The sequence below is a fragment of the Mixophyes fleayi genome, chromosome 3 (genome assembly GCF_038048845.1).
Source record: "Mixophyes fleayi isolate aMixFle1 chromosome 3, aMixFle1.hap1, whole genome shotgun sequence".
Lineage (NCBI taxonomy): Eukaryota > Metazoa > Chordata > Amphibia > Anura > Limnodynastidae > Mixophyes > Mixophyes fleayi.
In genome coordinates, this window is record NC_134404.1 from 41,342,582 (window position 1) to 41,366,065 (window position 23,484).

Genomic DNA, 23,484 nt, shown 5'->3' on the forward strand with positions numbered 1-23,484 from the left:
GGATCCAAAACACAAAACACGAGACCTCAAAAGTCGTCGGTGCACATCCCTAATTGCAAAGGTGGCATCCTATCACAGTACCACGCTTGAAGTTACTGAGCTCTTCAGAACAATTAATTTTGTACCTTAAACGTATGTAAATGGTGGCTGCATGGCTAGGTGCTGGATTTTACACACCTCTGGCAACAGGCTCAATTCAATAATTAACAGGTGTGGCCAAATACTACTATAAAATAAATTTTTATATATATTATATATATTATATATATATATAAAAAAAAAAACAATCTGTAATAATGGTTATCGCAATACCTGAAAATGTGCAGGGGAGAATATAGCGATGCACGAGGCTCCAGTATGTGTTTGTTTGAATCACAATCTTCTGAACGTACAGTACTGAGCTACATATTAGAGCTTTATAAATGAAAGATAATAACTATCTGCAGAACTCCAACTCCCACCATCAACATCCAGTGTAGATGGAGGCTCAGAGTAGTAAAGACGGCAGCTGGATAGTGGGGAGCGGAACCATCTCCGATCAGAGCATTAGGCAGTCAGTTCACAATGTGCTCTCCCTTCACATTCCCTTTTTATGATCATTACTATTAGTATGTATGTATACAGTAGATAAAATACACTCACTTTGGGGATATAATCACAGCCAAGCAGGATTGCCAGACCAACCAGCGACTCTCTTTCCAACCCCAGCTTATCCTTAATGGTGGACATTTCATAGCGGTCTACATGAGGGTCCTGCAATAATACAAGCAGAGACAAATAACAATAACAATAATAATAATAATAATAATAATAATAATAAATAAAAATTCTTGTGCTTGAAATCAATGAAAATAAATAAATAATTGTAGCAATCTGCTATGCAAACCACTTTGTGCTTCCCTTTAAGTGTCAAGTTCAGCAAAACATTCATGTAAATATATACACAAAAACTAAGGAAGCTTCTATAGCGATCTGAGCTACAGGACTAGTTTATCATAGCTGGAAAAATCAGATCTCCTCGTATACTGCCCAAGCAACAGCGTCACCTAGAGGAGAAGAGAGGAGTTGCAATGTCACTTGGGAAACTATAGTCAAGTGGTTTGGTACAGTACTGAGAAATTCAAATGCAGAATTGTCCATATTAACCAGTTTTCATATAAGACCTTACAATAAGATAAATATATTAATGATTTCAATAAGGTTCACGAGAGGGAGTATGTTAAGGAGAATTCCCTTCTCCAACAACCAATACTGCAGCCGCCATTGATATTATAGCACTCCTGTTGCCTATACACATGGAGGACACCACTTTGGGAACATTCATAGGAATGTGGGCTCCCAATTCATAGGGAAGGAATCAATTTAGTGGTCAATTCTATTTTATTTATTACTTAGATTATTCAATAAATTATGTAGATTAACGCAGGGGAGATTACAATATTCCTCTTCTGTGATGCTCTCCCCATAGGATGGAATGACGAATTTCATTTTCAGTTAAGCTTTTCGAAGTTGGATACATGTGCCTAATGCAGGAGATATCTCATGCTAGGTTTTCTTAAATAGTCAATTTACTTGAAAATGCCTAAACCAATGCGGAAAATGTCCCATAAATGTTATAACTTTACTAAGTGAGTTAGTGCTGCCATCTAGTGTATAAAAGACAGATACTTTTTATTCACAGGATGGGTACGATTGTTGTTGCAGTGCTACCATATCTGACACGTGTTCTGTGACAAATTTATTTAAAAAAATAATAAAATAAGAGCCAGAGAGCGAGACGGACAGAGGCCGACAGAGGCGAGCACGCCAGTTGCGAGTACAGACAGGGGCGCACAGAGAGACAGACAGGGGCGCACAGAGAGACAGACAGGGGCGCACAGAGAGACAGACAGGGGCGCACAGAGAAACAAAAATCCACGTCTCATACCTTCACGTTCATGGTGAAGTTCCTGTAAACAGTTTGAGCTCCATAAAGAAAGACGTCCCCATCATTGGTAATGCATCCATCTACATAGCCCATTGCATTGAGATATGCGCACATTGCTTCAGCTTCCCCAGCAGCTTCAACCCACGGCACACCCAAGCAGTCCAACATGCGGAGACACTGTGCAAAGACACGGCAGTGAGCAATCATTCTTAATGATGAATTAAACCACAGTTTATTTCCTTCTCAGTGAATCCAACAGGACAAATAGGCAGAATGTCCCTGTGTAAGCACATGTTGGATAACTTCCACTCAGTAAATTAAAGTAAAGGGGTTTTCAACATTTGGGGTTGTGACGTTTCCACTACTTTTCTACCAGACTAATAGGTATCCCTCCATTGCTGTCTGCAAGATGTAGCTGTCCCCACTTGTACATGGACGGCTGCTGGACAGCTCTCCTAAATCCCCCAGGTCCGACATAGTGCTCATAATAGAAGGAGGTTCCTGACTGGATGAGCATTATGTTTGTCCAATCAGGAAGCACCTAATATTATTACTATGTTGACGGACCTGGAGAATTTCAGAAAGCAATTATAAGCTAGGCAGCTGCAGAGAAGTACAAAATATAGGTATTGCATTGGCCGGGGTGTAGTCATTCTGGCGACAGTGAGTATGTCAATACTTAAACTGTCAACATCAAAATTGTGACAGTGTAAATATCTACATATTCATTATATTGACATGTTTAAAATGGTGACAATGTGATGGCTCCATAGTACTAATGTCAACAGTCACAATGTCGACATACAAAGGCCAATGCCAGCTGCAGCCGGGATTGCCCTTTAGAGCCGGCAGGTCCAGCACAAAGTAGCAAATATTACCAACAACAACAAAAACACCCACAAATATTTAACCCTAATGCTGCCGGCACAATACAGCACATGATCTGCCCAGCAAACAGATTAACTGTAGGCTGGTACTAGCAAAATCGGTGGTGGGGGGGGGGGGGGTTCTATGGAGATGGACACGACAAAAAGAGTGGGGTCCCCCGTGATTTTACTAGGACCAGCACTACAAGCACCTGCATGCCCAAACTGTTAATGGCAGCCTGGGCTTGTTGGGACTTGTAGTGCACCAAGGCAAAATGGTGTCTTTGATATAAAATCATTTTAAAGTACGGAGCTTTTCGGGTTTTTTTGCGGGCCCCATCTCCCTGGGGAATCCAGCCCCGTTCTGACCAGCTTGGAGCTGGCTGTCACTGACTGTCGTTTTTAAAAAATACTTTATCTATTTACTGTACTTTGCCAACTGGTACACGGACTGCATTACCCTTTGTATGTGGACATTGTGATTGTCAACATTACTAATGTCACAATGTCACAATTCTAAACTTGTCGGCAGTATAAGTGTAGACATATTCACCATTGCCATATCGTACCCAACCCCGTTGGTCGATGGACTTCTGGGGGCCAACGGTTACTTGTCAGACTCTGTATTGCTCCCTACAAATAAATGTCTCCTTAGTCAAACAAGGGATTATCTCATTTTCTTTATCAATGGCAGTAATGAGTATCCCCCTCTATCATCTACAAGCCCCAAAGAAGTCACCAGCATAAAATGTTAAGGTTACTGTGAAATCTACATAGCACTGTTCTATTGATGTCTATGGCTCCTACATCAGAAAAAAACATTCCTTGTTCATTAAGAAAAGCAAATTAATATATTATATATATATTTATCTCCTATTATTATCATCATCACCACCTACCTCCTTCAAAACAGACTTGAAGTAGGAGCGTCCAGGCCTGGCTGGGGCTGGCTTATTGGATGCACCGTACCTCATCTCATTCCTCCTGTTCATTGTGTCAGCTTTAACCTTTGGGGCTTCTCCCTCAGATACAAAGACCAGCTTTACTTCCATAAGACTCAGCGAGGACACCCGGAAAAAGAGGTTCCTTGGGAACACACAGTGGAAATACTTGCATTAAAGTATGCTTGCAATATGTGCAAGAAAATACTCAGATGCTTTTAGAACATCAAACAAGAACATGTTTTGGTTATTGCAGAATTGTTGCCATTATATTTGCCATTTCCTCCACACGATCAACTAGGAATATATATACTCCTAACATGCCCCCTTCACACAAGCTGGAGCCCGTGGCTGTAGCAGCTTTACCTGGGGCTCCTCCGCTTCTGTAAAAGCTCCGACAGTAAAAAAAGGAAGGAAAAGGTGGAGGTATGTGAGAAAGCAAGGACCAATCACAAGCTGCAATCAAGAAACTGTGAGTTGTGATTGGTCCTCCTGCCCACACGCTGCTGCCATTTAAACCTGGTGAGCTTTATTGAGATGCTAGTTCTGTATTAAGAAACCGACAGAACCAAGAAAAAATGGATCCACGTAGCAGCCGTCAGGGCTTCGATTATGGGGTGAGAGTACTTATGGAAAATATATTACTAGGTGGAAGTGCAACTTATAAGCTACAGTAGCATTAACTAACTTTCTTAATACACAACTAGAATACCTGCCTGATTTCTTTCTCCCTGATTTTAATAGAAGAGTCACTGGCATTAGATGTCTTAAACACGCATTACTGTGACCAATAGCAAGATATTTGACATTGTCAAAATATGCTATAAATAAAATAATGTGACAAATAAAATTCAGTGTGGAAGCACACTTGCACATAGTAATACCTATTATGTCATCATTTGGTAGCATTTGTATTGTTATATGGGGGGTGTTAAACATTAGGCATTGACTGGTGAAGTGTGTATATAAAAATGAAATGGGAAGGAACTGGAGTGGCTATAGAGGGAACAGAGTCGAAACCAGTGTGTTACTTCTGGGGACTGTTCCCTGAGCGATGGCCGAAATTAATTCTATGAGGGATTATAAAGAGAGGTCCTACCCATGGAGGAATAGGTAAACCAGGGGGTATATTTACTAAACAGCGGGTTCATTATGTAGAATGTACTAAATAAATGACAGCTAAAATCTGATTGGTTGCTATAGGCAACATCTCCACTTTTCCAAACCCGCAGTTTAGCACATGTACCCCCTCAGGTCCCAAACTTGGAGCATACTTATGAAACAGCAAAAAGCCCTATTACTTGCGAAACGAGTTTTTCATCTGCCATAGTACTTTGTCCTATACATCAAGGTCGGTATTCTACACTTATTTTGTGTCAAATACCAAAGTAGATTTTTGATGTGGGCAGTCTCTCAATTGCAGTTTGTGATTGGCCTTTCACCTGGTTCCCCAGTAAAGGGGAGGGGTCATGTTTTCTAGAGGATAATGAATGATTTTACAATGCATGTTTTAAAACTTACCTGAGATGAGGTTTGGCAACAACTCCAACCATTTGTCTTACAGACTGAGCTTCACACACCCAAATGCTCAAATCCACAGCAAGGGTCTTCCCGCTAAGACTTTGCAGTGGGACATGCTGCTTTACAGGCTCCAGGATAGGCCACAGTTCGTGGACACCCATTATGTTTTGTCGCACACGTCACCGTAGACCACAGCTGAAATTACGTTTGAAACGCAATTAATATATCTGTACAATCACATTATGCAATCTAGCCACATACATTACTAGCAGATCATTTTAATCAGGTCATTTTTGTTTTTCAGCAAAGTATTTCTGTAATTATTTGCGCTGTCCTTAAATACAACAGAGCTCTGTTGAATATAGAGATCAGTTTTGAGTAACGGCAATGGAAAATATATGCATGCAAGAAAGTTAAAGCAATATATTTAGTAAAGGTTTCAGGAGACAATAATGCAGCCCTGGCAGGCTCATTGGCATCATACAAAGTTAAACCTAGCTTGTGTTTCTGTATGTGTGCGAGTGTCCACGTGGTAAGGAATATAGATTGTTAGCTCCACTGATGTAGGGACTGATGAAGGCACTATATAAATAACTTTTAATAAATAATTATCAATTTGCATTTTAGATTGAATAGCCCTTAACATACAAATGTAAAATTCAAATCAAAAGTGCCTTTATATACCTGAATAAATCCTCTGCATATACCTTTTTTTTTTCTTTGCCTAAACCTCTCCCCTCCAACTAGCAGAATCAAGGGGCCTCTATGGTTTAGGAAAAATGCACCTATCCAGCCCCATGATGCTTCATGGATGACAGACTGGTGTATGGACTTGAATTAGCATATAGAGGCTGTTAATGTGTCTTGTTCAATCAGGACATTGACAAGTTGGCTTCTAACTAGTGCTCGCTGCTTGTTCTTGAAGGTGCCAACCCTGCCCTGGAACCCAAGCTGGATAGGTAAACTGGACTAAGTGGATAATTTGTAATTTACTTAATGTTTTTATTCCTTGCAATGTTTTAATCTTGCTTTTCTCTCTCTCTCTCTTTCTTTTTTTGTGTAGTGTTTACCTTCCGTCTAGAACAAATTGTTACAGAAAGTTTGAAAATGAACAGTATCAATAAATTATAAAGTTCAAAGGAAACAATACACAGCCAGAACAAAACAATGTGTGGAAAAAGAGTGTAAAGAAATGTCAACATTCCTAAATACAAAACAGAGTGCAATTGAGTATTGAAAGCATATCAAAATGATGTGAATACAGTGGTCAAAGTGGAAATTTAGAAGTGTCAATATGGAAACTGTACATTAATGGACTTTCATAGTTTTACAATGAAGGCAGTGGAAGGAGTGGTAGTATCATCATCATTTATTTATATAGCGCCACTAATTCAGTAGCGCTGTACAGAGAACTCACTCACATCAGTCCCTGCCCCATTGGAGCTTAGTCTAAATTCCCTAACACACACGGGTCAATTTGTTAGCAGCCAATTAACCTACTAGTATGTTTTTTGGGAGTGTGGGAGGAAACCAGAGCACCCGGAGGAAACCCACAAACACGGGGAGAACATACAAACTCCTCACAGATAAGGCCATGGTCAGGAATTGAACTCATGACCCCGGTGCTGTGAGGCAGAAGTGCTAACCACTAAGCCGCCATGCTGTATAGCATACTACCATATATACCACCATTTCCACAGCTGTGTGCATATAGCAGATGACAAAACCAACTTGTACGCTAGTTAATATTTACTGTATTTATTAGAAACAAAGCATATTGCAGGCACATTCTCAGATAATCTTAAATACAGAGATAATTTATATAAGGAAATAAAGCACCAGCAGCTGAACCTCTAACATGAGACATTATATACAGCCTGATGTTTGAGAGTAGTGTTTCCTATATTGCTTATCTACTTAGAGATCTCACCTTCTAAGGGGCGCTAGGAGCTGGTGAGTGGGTCAATCTGCAGTATCCATGTTATAACCGGCAGCCATCCATTCCCTCTCCTCTCATTGTTATTACTCTAGTCCAGCTTACTTCCCGCCACTAAATTGAATGGTAGGATCTGTCAGCGAACCCTACTGCTCGGCCTGCAGATCTGACACAGCATCCGGCACCAGTCACATGACAGAGATGACGTAATATGAAACCGCTCTATTCATTTGCAGCGCTGCGGTCTCCTGTATGTCAGTGCTGCAGTGTGTCTGCCAGTGCTGGTGTGTCACAATGTTACATGCATGTTATGCAATGACTGTGCTAAAGGAGTAAATATGGGTAGTGGTTTCAGTTGCCATTAATTCTTTGTATGTATAAAGTATTTTATCAGGAACTACTAATACATTGTCACTTCTGGTGTTTTGAGTATGTCCAGGATACATCATACACATATAGGATGTGCTCAAATAATATTCTGTACCATCTCTTTTACTACTTGTCCTCCTAGTTCAATAAGAAGGGATGGCTGTATTAATTGATTTATTAACACTTTAAAAAATAAATAACAAAAATTGTAACTTGTTGTCTGGTCTTGTATACAGTAAAACATGAATATACTAAATTCATTGATAAAGCTTGCAAACACATCGGAGAGATTTATATAAGTTACAACAGCTACAGCATGCATATGCACACAAAGTGGAGGGTCTACATGCTGAAGAATTGCCTTGGCCAAGCTCTGAGACCTATAGTTCCACTGGAGAGACACAAGCTATGTCTGCTCTACAATTTTTCCAGTTATGATTACGTTTAATGTGTAAACACTGATATAACCACAAGAGACCGACATGTCAACAAAGGAGACTGTGAGACGACAGAAGTATGCCTCCTGTCTCGGAGACAGTAATATTGCGCAATGTTCATCCTCTAGTGACTGAAACCTCAGCAGTAACGCCAAGCATCACGTGACGCGTTTCCGGCCAGTGATGGCAGGTGAGGTGGGCGGGGCTTGGGATACCGCGCGGAGCTGTGGTGCAGACCGGTGTTTGTGATGTGTCCAGTAACGAACACAGCGGACGGAGAGTGACAGCGGCGGCGGCCAGTGTCCCGGGAGCCCGGTGAGAGCCTGTACCTAGTCTGGTCCTGTCACACCTGTGTATATGACCAGTGTCACTCACTATAAGGGTCAGTACCTGGTATATGATATAGTTATACCTCATTTATATCCAGTATACAGTCAGTCAGGCTGGTCAGGACATAAGTGTGTGTGTGTGTGTGTGTGTGTGTGTGTGTATATATATATATATATATATATATATATATATGTGTGGGGGTGTACCAGGCACGGCTGACGGACGTCAGCCCGGGGGGCACACGCCGCACAGGCGGGCGCATCACATGACACGTGATGCGGCCGCGTCACATTTATATTACTTCCGGGGCGGCCGGCCGGCCCTAACAGCCGTGATTGTGAGCGGCCCGGGGGGGGGGGGGCGATGCCCCCCGGCCCAGCGATGCCCCCCGGCCCAGCCCGCCCCTGGGGTGTACATGGTATGATTGTGAAACTATCAAATTCCATTCACTTACATTTTTCATTCCACCACTTCTAATGGGGGACTTCAATTTTAAGGGACATATTCAATTGTGCCGTTTCCGCGGCGCGTAAAAATTATTACCGTTAATACGGTAATAGCTGGATTTCACGCTGCGAGCTGAAATCCAGTGAGAAAATTACCGTATTAACGGTTTTTACGTGCACTATTACCGTAGTAATAGTGCGACGAGCGCGAGATTTTCGGCGTTTCCGCCGACAATTGAATATGCCCCTAACAATTCTTACTTAACCCCTCATCTACTCTGCTCGCTATTCCCTCTCTCCCCTGGCCCCTTGTCCACCCTCCCTTAGGATGTAAGCTCGTATGAGCAGAGCCCCCCTTCCCTCGCGTCTCCATACCTGTTATTCTGCTCTGTCCTTACTCCATATGTCTGTCCCGGAGTTAATGAAGCATTGGTACTTTGTGTTTATCGTTCTGTACTGTTTAACCCTGTATGGTCTACTGTTTGTACTTTGTACGACACTGCGGAAACCATGTGGCACCCAACAAATAAATGATAATAATAATAATAATAAAAAAGGTCCTTGTGAGGTGCCTCCAGAACAGCTGTGAGACAACTCACGCAGATTTTTTTATTTTTACAGAAGTAACGCTTATTCTTGCTCGCCCACCAAAGGGCTGTGAGTAAAAATGAGTTGCTTTTTACCGTAGTAATGCAAAAAATGCGTAGCAGAACATCGCCAATTGAATCTACCCCTTAATCTCCACTTCGACCACTGTATATATGTATTAAGTATCTATAACTGTCAACTTCTTGTTTATGTGAAAAAATGTTGCTTGTTGTGTGCTAACTACAGGAATGTGAATATAGTCTCTTGCGGTAAAGTAATTTGCTGTCACCAATGTATTTCATCACATTTGTAAAAGCAAACCGTGTTAGATTGTTTTACATTTATTTTTGTATTTTCTTTAGTTTTTATTGCATAAACAGCAATGGGTAAAAGAAAGGAATCGAGTCCTCTGACCACACCTGGATGTAATAAAAGAGCCAGACCAGATGATACGATTTGTAATTCTTCTTATGTAAGAGAGGAGTCTCAGTCAGTAAGTACAGATGTTTCTGTTCTGATTATTGCTAATTCTTTTACTGTGTTAGACATGCAAGGCTGGGTTATAGCATCTGTCAAACTGTCCTATCCGTGTCAAAGCGTAAAAATGGTTGTTGCTGAGTATAATATTTAAAGACAGACATTTTCATAAAAGTTATACAATTAGGGACTTCATTGCATTTACTAATGATGAAGTGGTGCTCTGATGAAATAAAATGTATACAGAGTGCCTTGTCACATTGAGGATTTTGTTTTGACTGTACATCACAGGAGAGACTTCCTGTATTTACTCTCCAACCACAACTTTATATCTGTATTTTTTGCCATTGAGTAGAATTGGACTGTTTTGACATTTGATTACTTTGTTTCACATTTCACAAGCCACACACCCATTTGTACAAATTCATACAACTATTGTCTAAATGTTGTTTACTGATGTAGTCACTTCAGTTTTCACTGTGAAAAGTGTAAGGAATGACATGCCTTGTACCGTAGATTACGAGGATATTTAAAGTATAGATCTCTAACCTGTATAAAAGCACTTGGCCTGAAATTATTTATTGGTGGTGTCACACTGGTTCTTTGAATGTAAGCCATCCAGTGTTCCGAAATCCCTTCAGTATGTCAGTGCAGGAGTCCCATCAACGCTTGGTCTTTTTTAGCCAGAGTCCTGTTAGTGTTCAATATTCTAGCGCAGTGTTTGCCAATCCTCGAGGAGCCCTGACAATGCAGGTTTTCTATATCTCTTTGCTGGAGCACAGGTGTCCTCATTACTGACTGACACATTGTAGCAGATCCACAGGTGGTATAATTATTTCCCTGGTCACCTGGAAAACCTGCACTGTTAGGGGTCCCTGAGGACTGGGTTTGGGAAACCCCATCTGTGCTACTGTGACACACACCACAAATGACAGAAATGTAGCAATAGATTTGCTACTGCTGACTGCACACATCTCAGTTTTTCTCATTTCAGAATGAACAGTTATGTTTGTGTACATTTGCATCATTCTACAACTGTTATACCTGTTTGTTTTTGTAACTTTGTTTATTTATTTGCAACTAAAACAGCGAGTGTTTCACATATTTTGATCTTGCAGAGCAGAAAGTCATTTTCAGTGTATAAACAATGTAGTATAGCTGTAGGATTTAGACAAATGCAATACACTCACTTCAATGCCACTGTTTGCAGATGAAATTTCTGCATTTCAATAGAGCGTTGGAAGTGTTTGTTAACATGTTTCAATTCCCTGTGGCATAGAGTACCAAGTACTTCAGTGAACACTGCCATAGTACTCCATTGTAGTTTACCAAGTGTTGTTACTACCGATCGCTGCAAGGAATGTCTAGTATAGCACAGGTCTAAATGTGCTGCTGAAATACAGATTGTGCCAGATTAAAGAAAAAAACCTTCTAGAGACCTAAACAGCTCATGGCATTTTTTGGTATTACAGACTCCATACTCAACACAGAAATGATCTACAGATTTTTAAACTCATTCCGTATTGGAGTGTTCTCAGGATTATAGTTTCCAATTTAAAGTCTGTGCATATATCATTTAAATTAAAATGAAGCTACAGTACAACATAATTATTTGCCAGGTAGCCCTTGTGCATAAAATTGTCTTCCTGGTGGCCAGTGGGTGTTATTACTTCCCTGTGTCCTGAAACATCCAATGTTTTCTTAGTTAAGAAAAAAAAGCTGTAGTGTTTGCACTTTACTGTTTGAAATGCAAAACAGCTATTAGCTGGCAGGAGGTGACACTAAAATAAACACAAGGTGGGTAGTGTTAAAGTGCCAAATAAATTACAGAAGAAGGTGTTAGGTGCCAGTGAGACTCTTATTGAGACAAGTAACATGATGAGTTTTGCTTTAATAGCACATTTTTCTTGAAAGTCGTTATGTTAATCATTTTGAAGTGAAAGATAAATCCTTTTATTAGATATTTTACTTTACAATATTGCCTTTGTTTATTTACACATTTTTTGTGCCCAAAAATTTTTTTTGTGTATGTCAACCTCCTATCGTCATGTTGTGACGACTAACTACAGTTCGTTTAGTAGTAGTATTGTTTTGAGAAATACTTTCAACAAATATTTGAAAACCTGCTTTTGAAAGACTGGCTGATTAATTTTATAAATTGACCTTGTTTTGCTAGAGTACGGCTGAGGTTGGGATAATTGAAAGCATTTCCCTGAAGAATTTCATGTGTCATTCAATGCTTGGACCTTTCCGGTTTGGACCAAATGTCAACTTTGTTGTTGGGAACAATGGAAGTAAGTTATGAAGGAACAGTACTTGGCTTTTTTGATATTGTGATATCACCTCAACCAATCATCACTTGATATAATATCAATAGATCAGTTGTAAGGCTGGGTACACACTACCAACGACTGAAAAAAATAAAAATACCCATCAGCATGTCGTTTCATGTGTATACACGTTTTACACAATTAACCCTCAGATCTGTGCTTTTCATCTGTCATAACCATTGACTGAAAAGATGGTGACTCTGTAAAACTCTATGGAGATCCTGATCATGTGTGTATACACACTGCAGAATTGGCAGGACATCGTTGAACAAGAGTTTTAGTCCGGTTTAAATGAAATGATACCATGCGCTTTGGAATGACCATCGTTTCAGTGTACACACTAATGTGATACTGAGCCGAACAGTCATTTATTGTGTGATTGGCACGATAATCGGTTGTAAAGCCTGTAGTGTGCACCTAGCCTTACTCCGTTAGTTATATAGTAGGGCTTTGTAGAGCAGTCGCTGTTGTGTGTTTAAAGAGGTCCTACATGTATCCATTCGAACATAGTGCACTATGTACGTCCTACAAGTAACAGAGTTCCGCCCCCCCATCCTCCATCTGACTTGGAGAGAGTGACATATTGCTGCATACTGTATGCAAATGATGAATGTCAGCTGCAGACATGGATTCTGCTTCCTTCAGGACATACCATATAGCAGGCTTGGCTAACCTGTTGCATTGCAGGTGTTGTGAAACTAAAAGTCCCAGCATACCCATCCAGCAATAAGATGCTATATATTGCCAAAGCATGTTGGGGCTTGTAGTTTCACAACACCTGGAATGCCACAGGTTAGCCAAGCCTGCCATATAGGGTTCCTCGATATGTAATTGTTGAAGCTTGCCCCATTGTTACTGAGAGCTCAGTAATTTTGACATAACTTGTTTCTGTAGATCAGAAACAGCCAGTGATTCCTTGTCATATACTAAATAAAAACCGTTCTCAAGCAGAGTTACTGTTAGAGATGTACCAGGGCTACACAAGATTATTACAGAGCTTCTGAACAGAGACAGTTGTACATCATTAATCGGACAAGGACAATTTCCAATTATTTATTGTAGCATTTATTTTAATAACAGGAAAATTGAACGTCTTTGACTTGCAGCGAGGGTGATAAAAGCCTTTTGCTACTTTAGAAAAAGTATTTTAGAAAACATAGGAACACCTATTCCCCCAAGTTTTAAATATATGAATGTGTCGGGAATGTGAAACTTTCTTAGATAAAACAATTCGGAACTGTAGCGACACCAGGGAATAATCCATACAGAACAAAATTCAATGCTGGAAAGCTCTTTGTTTGGTGACCCCTCAATTGAAATCCATTTTGTTTTTCTAGGCGGTAAAAGTGCAGTTCTGACGGCTCTCATTGTAGGACTGGGTGGAAAAGCCGCCCTCACCAACAGAGGCTCATCAATAAAAGGATTTGTGAAGGATGGACAGACGTGAGTTTTATTGGCATGAATGGTGACAGTCTTCTAACAAAGCAATCCATGTTTCAAGTTTTTTCTTTCTCTTTTGCTAAATGATTTCTCTCGCTTTGCATCATGATATTCAGTAGAGAAGGCTATTGCCTGACGACACAGCCTGTTGATCATAATGTGGTTAGTTACTCCTTAGTTCAGTGATATTCATGTATTTACGTGAGGAGGGCAGGATATATGTCATGAGTCTGAATGTCTTTCATAAAAACTTTATGCAGTATAGTCTGTGGAGGGTGCATCTGCCATTTGGATAGTTTTGATGTAGTACATCCTTCTGTATCTGCATAACTCTAGAATGTTGTACATTTTGCATTTATTGTAATTTTAAGTGGTCTTTGTTTTCATGAGCTCCTGTTTAACCCCTTCAACACCGGACGATATTTACACCCCTACAACCGGGCCTATTTTCATGTGTTTTGTACTGCGGTATTACCGGAAATTACTTTTTAATTTCCTATTCTATCAATTGTTATATATTACTATTCAGGACATTTATGGGTTTGAATGGCAAAAGCGCTTGGGATCACTGCAGAAAATAATTTCAATTTAGTAATGGAAATTTTTTGCTGTACTTATTTTTTTTCCTTTATAACTTGTGATATAATTTGCTTGTAAAAGAGGGTTAAAAATGTACTAAGCATTGCTATTAAAGAGCCATTTGTTTATAATTCCGGGTGGTGGGTGACATTCCACAGAAATATGGCAACATTTATAGCTGACCATAAGTCAAATGTGATTTTCCATACTGTGCATGTGCAATAAACTACTGTACATCTGAGTCTGTACATCACCCATAGGAAAATCCAGCCCCATGCTGAAATCACTAGGACTGTCCCCACAACCCTGGTGCGGTGGGTGTATATTAGTAATAACAATTAAAGTGTTATTAAAGCTTTTTTTTACATGGTGCACTGCTGATTCCAGCATGCCGTGGCCACCTTAAAGTGTTTGGGTATGGTGTCGCCTGTAGTATTACAATTGCCAGCATATACCCCTGGCTGCCAGGACATGCTGGCACTTATTTCCTATGCTTAACAGATTCCTACTCTCGATTTCAGCTCAGCAGATGTTTCCATTACGCTGCGGAACCGAGGACACGACGCATTCAAACCTGAGGTTTATGGAGAATCCATTATCGTACAGCAACGTTTTACTACAGATGGCAACCGCAGTTATAAACTAAAAAGTTCTACAGGTACTTTGTGAAAATGATACATGATACGTGTGAAAGTATTGAAAGCTGGGCCGGAATGTTATGTTAATAGTGTTATCATTGCAGGTAATGTATATTTTCTCTTAATAATACAGGGAAAAGACTTGGATAAAACTCCTGCTGCCAGTTTCACTAACATACCAAACAATAAAAACCAAACTAATTAAAGCATACATTTTATTAGATAACGTTAAAAGATTATGAGAAAATTATTAAACTGTCTAATAGTAATAAATAGTAAAAGTCTGATTATCATGTGTGGATTAAACAACTATTTATTGGTAAAAAAAGTGTTGCTCACTAATACGATAAGGTACACAGTGATTTTGGCGATTTTCTCTTTAATAAAGAAGCACAGGTGCGCATACCGTTTAGCAAACGCAGGTGTAAATTTTGGGTCCATGGCCAGGAAACTCCCCAGACCTTAATCCCATTGAAAAGTTGTCGTCAGTCCTCAAGAGGCGGGTGGACAAACAAAAACCCACAAATTCTGACAACCTCCAAGCATTGATTAGGCAAGAATGGGCGGCCATCAGTCAGTATGTGGCCCAGAAGTTGATTGACAGCATGCCAGGGCGAGTTGCAGAGGTCTTAAAAAAAAAAGGGTCTGCACTGCACACACTGACCCGACATTTGAACGAGCGGTCGTATGTCGGCTGTTTGAGCAGATTATTGGACGAAAACAGTGTAGTGTGTACCCAGCTTAAGAAAGATTTTACTTGGGAAGGAAAAACTTTTAGAAACTTTCAGCATATTTATTTATTATTTATTATTTATGATCAGTCCACAGTAAACTAAAATAAAGTAATTGAGCAAAATTGTCATCTTTTTGGTTAGAAACATTGTGGGTGGGGGGGGGGGGGGGGGGAATTCCATTCTGGAGACACTTTGTGATGTAGATTTTTCATCACGCCCCATAGAGGTGTGAGGCTAAATAAACAGATTCCTACTGTAGTAACTGAAACACTGCGCAGCCGCGGAGTTCTGAGGAACATCGGGGATAATTGAATTTCCTCCTGTATCTTATCTAATTTATGCAGTATTGTTGTGTAACAAACATAATCAAAAAACCCTCAATTTCTAAATTCAGTTACACTGCGAAATTCTAAAACACTTATACTTCATATCAGATGTTGCGATACATATGTACCAATACAGATATACGTACTGGTTAATTTGGTATAGAAAATTCTCCTTAAATCTACTGTATACTTCTATTCAAACAATAGCAACATTATTCTTGTTTTGTTCTGCCATGTAATTTACTTGTCTGCAATCCTAAAACAGCGCCCCCTACATTATACGGAATCTGAAAGTAAAAAAAAAAATTACGCAAATATCTGCCTTGCAATTTTATGATGGGAGAAAAAAAGTGCATTACAGGGAATTCTAAATCTTCACAAAACTATAACGCCAAAATATAATATCTTCAAAAATGCAATTAAACCTTCAAAAAATAAGAAAAATAAAATACTGCTTAAAAATGTAAATACTGATCAGTTTTATTTCAAATAGATTTACTTCTCATCTGAACTTTTTAATTGCTCTTACATTGTAGGTATATTGAAAATTAAATTGATTGCCATGATCTGTTTTTATAAACACACTTGCAAATTTTTTTTTTTTTTAAACTGCTGTACTGCATTTGTTTTTCTTTGCTTTGTTTTAAAACCACTTTCTTAGCATATGTACTTCCATAGTGCATACAAACTTTTTTTCTTTCTTGCTGGTGTAAGATAAGAACCTTACCTGTCCCCATCTTGTAATCCATAATTCACATGGACAATTTAATACACAAAGCCTTGTTTAGGAGGTTTTTAAAGAATAGGTGTTGCCCAATATGGGGCATATCTCGGTTCTTGAACTCACAACTCTGATCCCAGAGGGAGAGGGATAGTGAAAAGGACTTCTTGTGGTCTCTGTAGGCATATAGTATGAACGATGGGCAGTTTACTACTGTTCTAGTAGTATATTGACCCATAGCATGAAGTTTGACACACTTGAGTGCCCACCCCCACCATGCAATTGGGGTAATATCTAAACCACGTCTACATACATAGCTAGAATAACAGAAAGTGAAAGAATTCCTCAGCGTGTGAGAAATTAAAATTCATAAACAAGATAATGATAACCTTTAATTTCACTCCTATTCCTGACAAGCCAGAACACGCAGTTTTTGATTCACCATGACCTGCCCTGTTACACCCTGTGACACATTCTTTTTCAAGCACCTTAAAAGATCAGCTTTCACTTTCTTTTACAATCACTTTTCTTACCTTATTTTTCATTCATTTGATTTAGGGGTTCCTGCTTACCATGGGATATAGAGGGCGCTGTGTCGAGAGTAGGGCATTACTTATCTGGCCTGCTCCGCTGTGCACCCTGTACACAAACCTACATAGTTTTTTCATTTGTGCTGAAGGAGTAGGGAGTATTCTTTTTATTGTATTTATTTAGCAGGCATTTTAGCGGTATTCTCTTGGAAAACTCTGCTGCACGAGAGTAGGGCAGGCACTGTTGGCTCTTTCTTGCCGCTTCCCTCACTCGCCAACGGTATTGGCTCTCTGAACAAAGGTCACTTGGTCGACTGCACAGATCAGCAACTAGGAACCCAGGATCCGTCCTAGTGCAGCATCGTACAGCACCCGGGACCCACAGCAAGCACTAGCCCCAGTCTTTATCAACATGGCTGAGACAGTGCTGGCTTTGGTCTCCTTCAGCTGCTGAGAAGATGGTGCCTCAGCAGAAGAGCAGAGGCACAAGGATCAGACAGCGTTGGACTCTCAAGTGGCTGGGATATGTTCTGGTGGGGGCTGTACATGGTTAGCCCCACACGAGGGACAATGTGCATGGAATGCAGCCATGATTTAACTGGATCTAAGGGAGGAGGTGCTTTCTGCAGCAGTAGCACCTCCCCCTTTGTCGGGATTCTGTACAGGAAAGCCCGCCAATACCCCCTTCATGTGGAAAAAAAAATTCAGTGCAAGATAGCTGTGTGACATTGTGAAAGTGCTTTCATCCTGCCATTTCATACTCTTATTTACTGGCATTGTCCTCTCACTTTTATCTATAGAGAACTGAATTTATTTACCACTTTGTCACTGTATTCTCATTGCTTTTATACATTGAGTACGGACATATCTGCCACTCTGTTCGGTCTCTACTCTCTATGGCATATGCATTGACTACTGACTTATTTAGTTAAGCTATTTCTCACAGTACTCTCTCTGGCTATATACATAGATTAGCCACAATATTGAAACCACTGACAAGTGAAGTGAATAACATTTATTATCTCGTTACAGTGGCACCTATCAAGGGGTGGGATGTATTAGGCACTAAGTGAACAGTCATGTCTTGAAGTTGATGTGTTGGAACGAGGAAAAATGGGCAAGCGTAAAGATCTGAGAGTTTTTGACAAGAGCCAAATTGTGATTGCCAGACGACTGGGTCAGAGCATCTCCAAATAGGCAGGTGGTGTGTTCCCGGTATGCAGTAGTTGGTACCTACCAAAAGTGCTCCAAAGAAGGGCAATCTGTGACAGGGTCATAGGTGTCGTAAAGGCTCATTGATGTGTGTGGGGAGCGGAGGATAGCCCGTCTGGTCCAATTCCACAGAGGAGCTACTGTAGCACAAATCGCTGAAAAAGTTAATGCTGGCTATGGTAGAAAGGTGTCAGAACACAACGTGCATCGCAGCTTTCTGCGTATGGGGCTGCATAGCCACATGCCGGTCAGAGTCAGTTTTTCCCCCGGTCATCAGGCCTTTCAACATACTGTTCGGCTCCTACAAGGTTACGAAAAGTCCGCTGGCTCCCATGTAAAGGTTTTGGGCACTGTCAAGTGGTTTAATGTGCGGAATGGATATGGCTTCATCAACAGAAATGACACCAAAGAAGATGTCTTTGTCCACCAGACAGCAATAAAGCGAAATAACCCTTGGAAGTTTCTGCGTAGTGTTGGAGACGGGGAGACTGTGGAATTTGATGTTGTGGACGGAGAGAAGGGTGCCGAGGCAGCAAACGTGACTGGCCCTGGTGGTGTACCAGTAAAAGGAAGCAGATTTGCACCCTAACGACAAAGATTTCGCAGACGTTTCTACCGGCCAAGAGTAGAGAATGCTGCAGAATCTGGTGGGGAAGTAAGTACAGAGCAAGTGAGCGAGGGAGAGAGAGCAGAAGTGTCCTCTCAGCAGAGACCTGTCCAGCGCAGGCGCCCTCCTCCATTCTTCTACGAACGGCAGCAGAAAGCCTACGACTGGGATGCACAGGCCTGTCGGATGTCAGAAGGAAACATTGTCCTCAAGAAGAAACATCAAGGGATGACTGGGACAAAGAGCTAGATGATAGAAAAGGGACTTTGCCTTAGCTGCCCACTGACCCTTTCAAGCTACTATTGGCAGTATCAGGATTAGAGATCTTTCTCACTGAAACTGTTGTATATAATGTAAATTAAAACTGTTGTCATTGAAAATGTTTGCTATTATAAATGTTGTAGATGTGTGATTTGAGTTGATAAAGAACAACCACCTTTATGTCTTAATGCGTGAGGACACGCACCTGAAAAAGCGGGGGAGAATGTGGTGCCCCAAAGCCCTGTTGAACAGCACAGAGGAAGTGCATAAACGCTTTTAAAATGCAGGGCTACAAGGGGTTACTAGAGGCTGAGGAAGACACAGTGGGAATGACAGTTGACAGTTGAACTGAAAGTACGTACCCAGGAGGATGTGCAGGAAGGAGGAGTGTGTGATATAGTAACAAGAAAGGGAAAGCTGTCATGAGAGACTGATCATCTGCTGGAATTGGTGATATTGGCAGCAAACACGGCTGGAGAACGGCTGGGGATACACAGTGGGGCATCCAACACAGTTTCCACGAACTGCAGAACTTTTTTAAGGTAAAATCCTAGCCTGCAGTGAACTGCACACACCCCAGCGTCAGAGGGAAGAGTGATGAGAGAACAGCGCCATCTTGTGACTGAATTGAGTAACAGTCCTGTGTTTTGTTATAATCTTTAACACTGCCTACAGTTTAACATCTACCTTTTAGAGAGAAAGTACAGAGACTTAATCGGGAATATTAACCCTTCTGGAAACTTCTGCAGGATATTTAAACACTACAAAATTCCTGTGCACAGTTCAACCCAGGACTGAGTGTAAAATATGGTAACGTTACCAGGGATAATATTGGTGCACCAAATGTTTTAGATGAATGTTAATGTTAAGTGATTTACCTAAAAATTGATTTATTGATATTGAAATGTTATAGCTATTGTGCCTTATACTCACCAAGTGTATATTATATATTAAATGCTATTGTGCTCTATGTTGATTATTTTGCCATTACCATTGAGCTGAAGGGGTCAGTGGCGCGGTGGCTTACCAAAATTATCCTTACCGCAGTCTTAATAAACCCAAGTTATTTGACCAATCCTTGTCCCTTTCATTGCCTGTCCACCGCCGAACGTGCCCACAATCGGCACGTGAGCGCTAGAACTGGACCATGGGCTGTGAGGATTCGGTTTTAATCGGTCAAGCAGACCCTTAATATTTAGAATGTGGAACTGGTGGTTCCCTATTGAAATTGAAAAACAGGCAAAGTGTTTATTTTTTTTTCTTCCTCCCCGTCCCTTGTGAACTGTTGGTTGAGACTCGGTACTTGAAAGCTCCCATCTGGTTTCTTCCGAGAATGTTCAAGTTAATTTTCCCTTTCTCTGAAGCAGACACATAGAAATGGTATTTTCTGCCACAAGTGGATGCCCCCATTGGTAATCTTGGTAAATACACTACACTTCCTATTCTCAATGCTGCTTCCTTAAATGACAGCACGGATAGGAAATGCAACGGGATTTTAAAATCCATCTTTTTTGCAACAGGCTCCTCGTTCAGTCCTATTCTTGAAGCATTTTGGGTAATAAAAGCTTTGGAAAAATGGACTGGGCAACTCAGTGAGGTCATACAAGCTAGGACGCCTAGATAGGCATTTACGCCATTGTGGACCATGTAAAAGAGGCATTCGAGTATTTGGATGACACTATCCCTGATGCAGATCTGGGTCCGTAAAGAGCCTCTGTCTTAGCGGTAACAGCCAGACGTACTCTCTTGCTTCAATCATGGGAGACAGATGTAGAGTTCAAAAAGCACTTACCTTTTGAGGGTGCTATCCTTTTCTCTCCAGTACTGGACAAGATCATCTTCCCGGCCACAGGAGGAAAGACCTCCTTTCTTCCCGTTCTCCAAAAGCTAGGGGCTGAAGATTTTGATTCTTCAATATGTTGGTTAAATGAGAGCAACGACCACGAGGGACCTGTCCTTTGCCCTATATGGGGCTCAATAAAGGGGTAAGCAGGTTTGGGCAGGCAGAGGTCCTAGTTCGTAGCCTGCTGGAAAACAATCTGCATGACTCGTCCCTCCACACCCACAAAGCTCTGTGGTGGGAACCCATCTACTATTTTGAGATCAGTGGAACCGTTCTTTAGACACATGGGTGGCAGACATAATCAATAGAGGCTACGTCTTGAACCTTTTGGGGCCGCCTCAAGGCCAGAAAACCATCCTATTCTAACATTTATCAAAGACTAGAACATTCAGAGGCTGGTGTGAAAGTAAAGGTGTACACATATTTTACTTTAGATTGGCTTGCATCTTGTCCTTCTTACAGGATGGCCTGGACCTGGGGTTGAGAAAAGCCGCACTCAAATTCTAGGTGTTTGTGTTATCCATCTTCATCCAGAGAAAACTGAGTACTATGTCTGTAGTCCAGAGGTGTCTTTAGGTGGTTCTTCAAGTGCAGCCGTTCTTTGTACTGGTGGGATCTAAACGTTGTCCTTTCGGTGGTACAGAAGCCACCCTTCGAGCCATTGGAATACAAGTTTCTTACCTGGAAGGTGTCCTCCTTGCTGGCTATCTCTTCAGCGAGACGAACGTCTGAATTGGCTTCTCTGCCTTTCAGGTCACCATTTCTTGTCTTTCACAATGACAGCTGTTCTGTGCACCACGGGTTCTTTCCAGTCCAAGATGATATCAAAATCCCTTCTCGATCAAGCTATTGTTACCCCTGTACAAGACCAGTGCATGGAATCTAGAAGTACAGAAGTGATCCACCTATTGGATGTGATTAAGGCCTTGAGGAACTATGTGGGCGGATTTAGCCTCTTTGCGTAGAACAGGCAGCCTCCTTGTTCTGTAAGACACACACAGTTGAGGATGGTCGGCAACAAAACACAGTTGCGAGGTGGGTTAAGGCTATCCTCTGTCAGGCTTATATCTCTGAGGGAACTCCAGTTCTGGAATATATTACAGCCCACTCTACCAGATCAGTGAGCGCCTCCTGGGCAGCGTAGCATGGAGACTTGGTTCAACAGTAGTCCGGCAGCAACCTGTCCACAACTTTACCAGATTCTATAGGTTTATTGTCCTTGTTTTAATATATGCCACTTTGGGCCAAAACGTTTTGTGCGGCAGTGTCTGAGTGTACCCGCCCCTATGGGCAGCTTTGGAACGTCCTCATGGCAAACAAGTCATTTTTTTTAAACAATCGATATTAACAGCATGTCTGGTTCCCAGATTCCCTGTCAAGATGTAGCGGTACTCATGTTCTCTGTCAAGTACCCAACCCCCATAGATTACCCCACATACATGGTTTTCTACAATTTATGATGGCAGTGTATTTGTCAAATACAAATGAGACTATATCTATAATTTACTAGCAAATAATTGGACAGCACAGTGGCTCAGTGGTTAGCACTTCTGCCTCACAGCACTGGGATCATGAGTTATATTCCCAACCATGGCCTTATCTGTGCAGAGTTTGTATGTTCTCCCCATGTTTGCGTGGGTTTCCTCCGGATGCTCCGGTTTCCTCCCACACTCTAAAAACATACTAGTAGGTTAATTGGCTGCTATCAAATTGGCCCTAGTCTCTCTTTCTCTCTCTGTGTGTGTTAGGAAATTTAGACTGTAAGCTCCAATGGGGCAGGGACCAATGTGAATGAGTTCTCTGTACAGCGCTGCGGAATTAGTGACGCTATATAAATAAATGGTGATGATGATGATGCCACTTAATGCAGTTGTTTTTTTTCAAACAGGATCATTGGTTTCTTCTAAGAAAGAAGATCTTATCGCAATCCTTGATCATTTTAATATACAGGTAATTATTAAATAAGCACATGTTATGGAGTGTAATCCACAGTAGTTGGTGCAAATTAACGTTTGTCATGCTAGTTAGCATTTGTAACCTATAGATATTAATGTGTATTTGACATGTCAGGACCTAAGGAGAGCCACATTTATGCTTTATCTTCAACCTTCAAATTTTGTCATTAAAGTAAGTGATTAATGTGATGTGCATGAATTCGTCTTGAAGATGATGAGTTGAGTCTATATGTGGCTCATTATTAAATAATAATTCACCCCCCAATACTCCTCAGTATTTTATCTTATTTATTTTGCTCTTTCTAAAAAAATTTTTTAAAAAAACCCCACAAAAAACAAAACTTTCTACAGTGATTTTCTTGTGTCTATCAGGTTGTGTTCTGGCACCCGCTCTGAATCTTCTTGCTTCTCACCCATTTGTCCATTGCCTTTGTAGGATTTAACCATTTATGCTGGGGAGAAGTGTCTCT

The 23,484-nt window shown here is 40.8% G+C and overlaps 2 protein-coding genes across 3 annotated transcripts in view; one reads left to right on the forward strand and one right to left on the reverse strand.

Annotated features, from left to right (window-relative positions):
- The window catches only part of GEN1 (GEN1 Holliday junction 5' flap endonuclease), a 39,982-nt gene extending 32,628 nt beyond the window's left edge, over nt 1-7,354 (reverse strand). The window contains exons 1-5 of the mRNA XM_075201397.1: nt 7,186-7,354; nt 5,256-5,450; nt 3,693-3,879; nt 1,928-2,104; nt 643-753 (exon numbers count right to left, since the gene is read on the reverse strand). Coding sequence (XP_075057498.1) covers nt 643-753; nt 1,928-2,104; nt 3,693-3,879; nt 5,256-5,416 — 636 coding nt within the window. The 5' untranslated portion in view covers nt 5,417-5,450; nt 7,186-7,354. The remainder of the gene's footprint in view (nt 1-642; nt 754-1,927; nt 2,105-3,692; nt 3,880-5,255; nt 5,451-7,185) is intronic.
- An 828-nt stretch (nt 7,355-8,182) lies between these two features.
- The window catches only part of SMC6 (structural maintenance of chromosomes 6), a 53,773-nt gene continuing 38,471 nt past the window's right edge, over nt 8,183-23,484 (forward strand). Inside the window, exons 1-6 of one of the 2 annotated variants that reach the window (XM_075201398.1) lie at nt 8,183-8,379; nt 9,724-9,854; nt 12,015-12,132; nt 13,506-13,611; nt 14,709-14,845; nt 22,948-23,009. In XM_075201398.1, coding sequence (XP_075057499.1) covers nt 9,744-9,854; nt 12,015-12,132; nt 13,506-13,611; nt 14,709-14,845; nt 22,948-23,009 — 534 coding nt within the window. In that variant the 5' untranslated portion in view covers nt 8,183-8,379; nt 9,724-9,743. The remainder of the gene's footprint in view (nt 8,380-9,723; nt 9,855-12,014; nt 12,133-13,505; nt 13,612-14,708; nt 14,846-22,947; nt 23,010-23,484) is intronic. The other variant, XM_075201399.1, reaches the window with a different exon arrangement.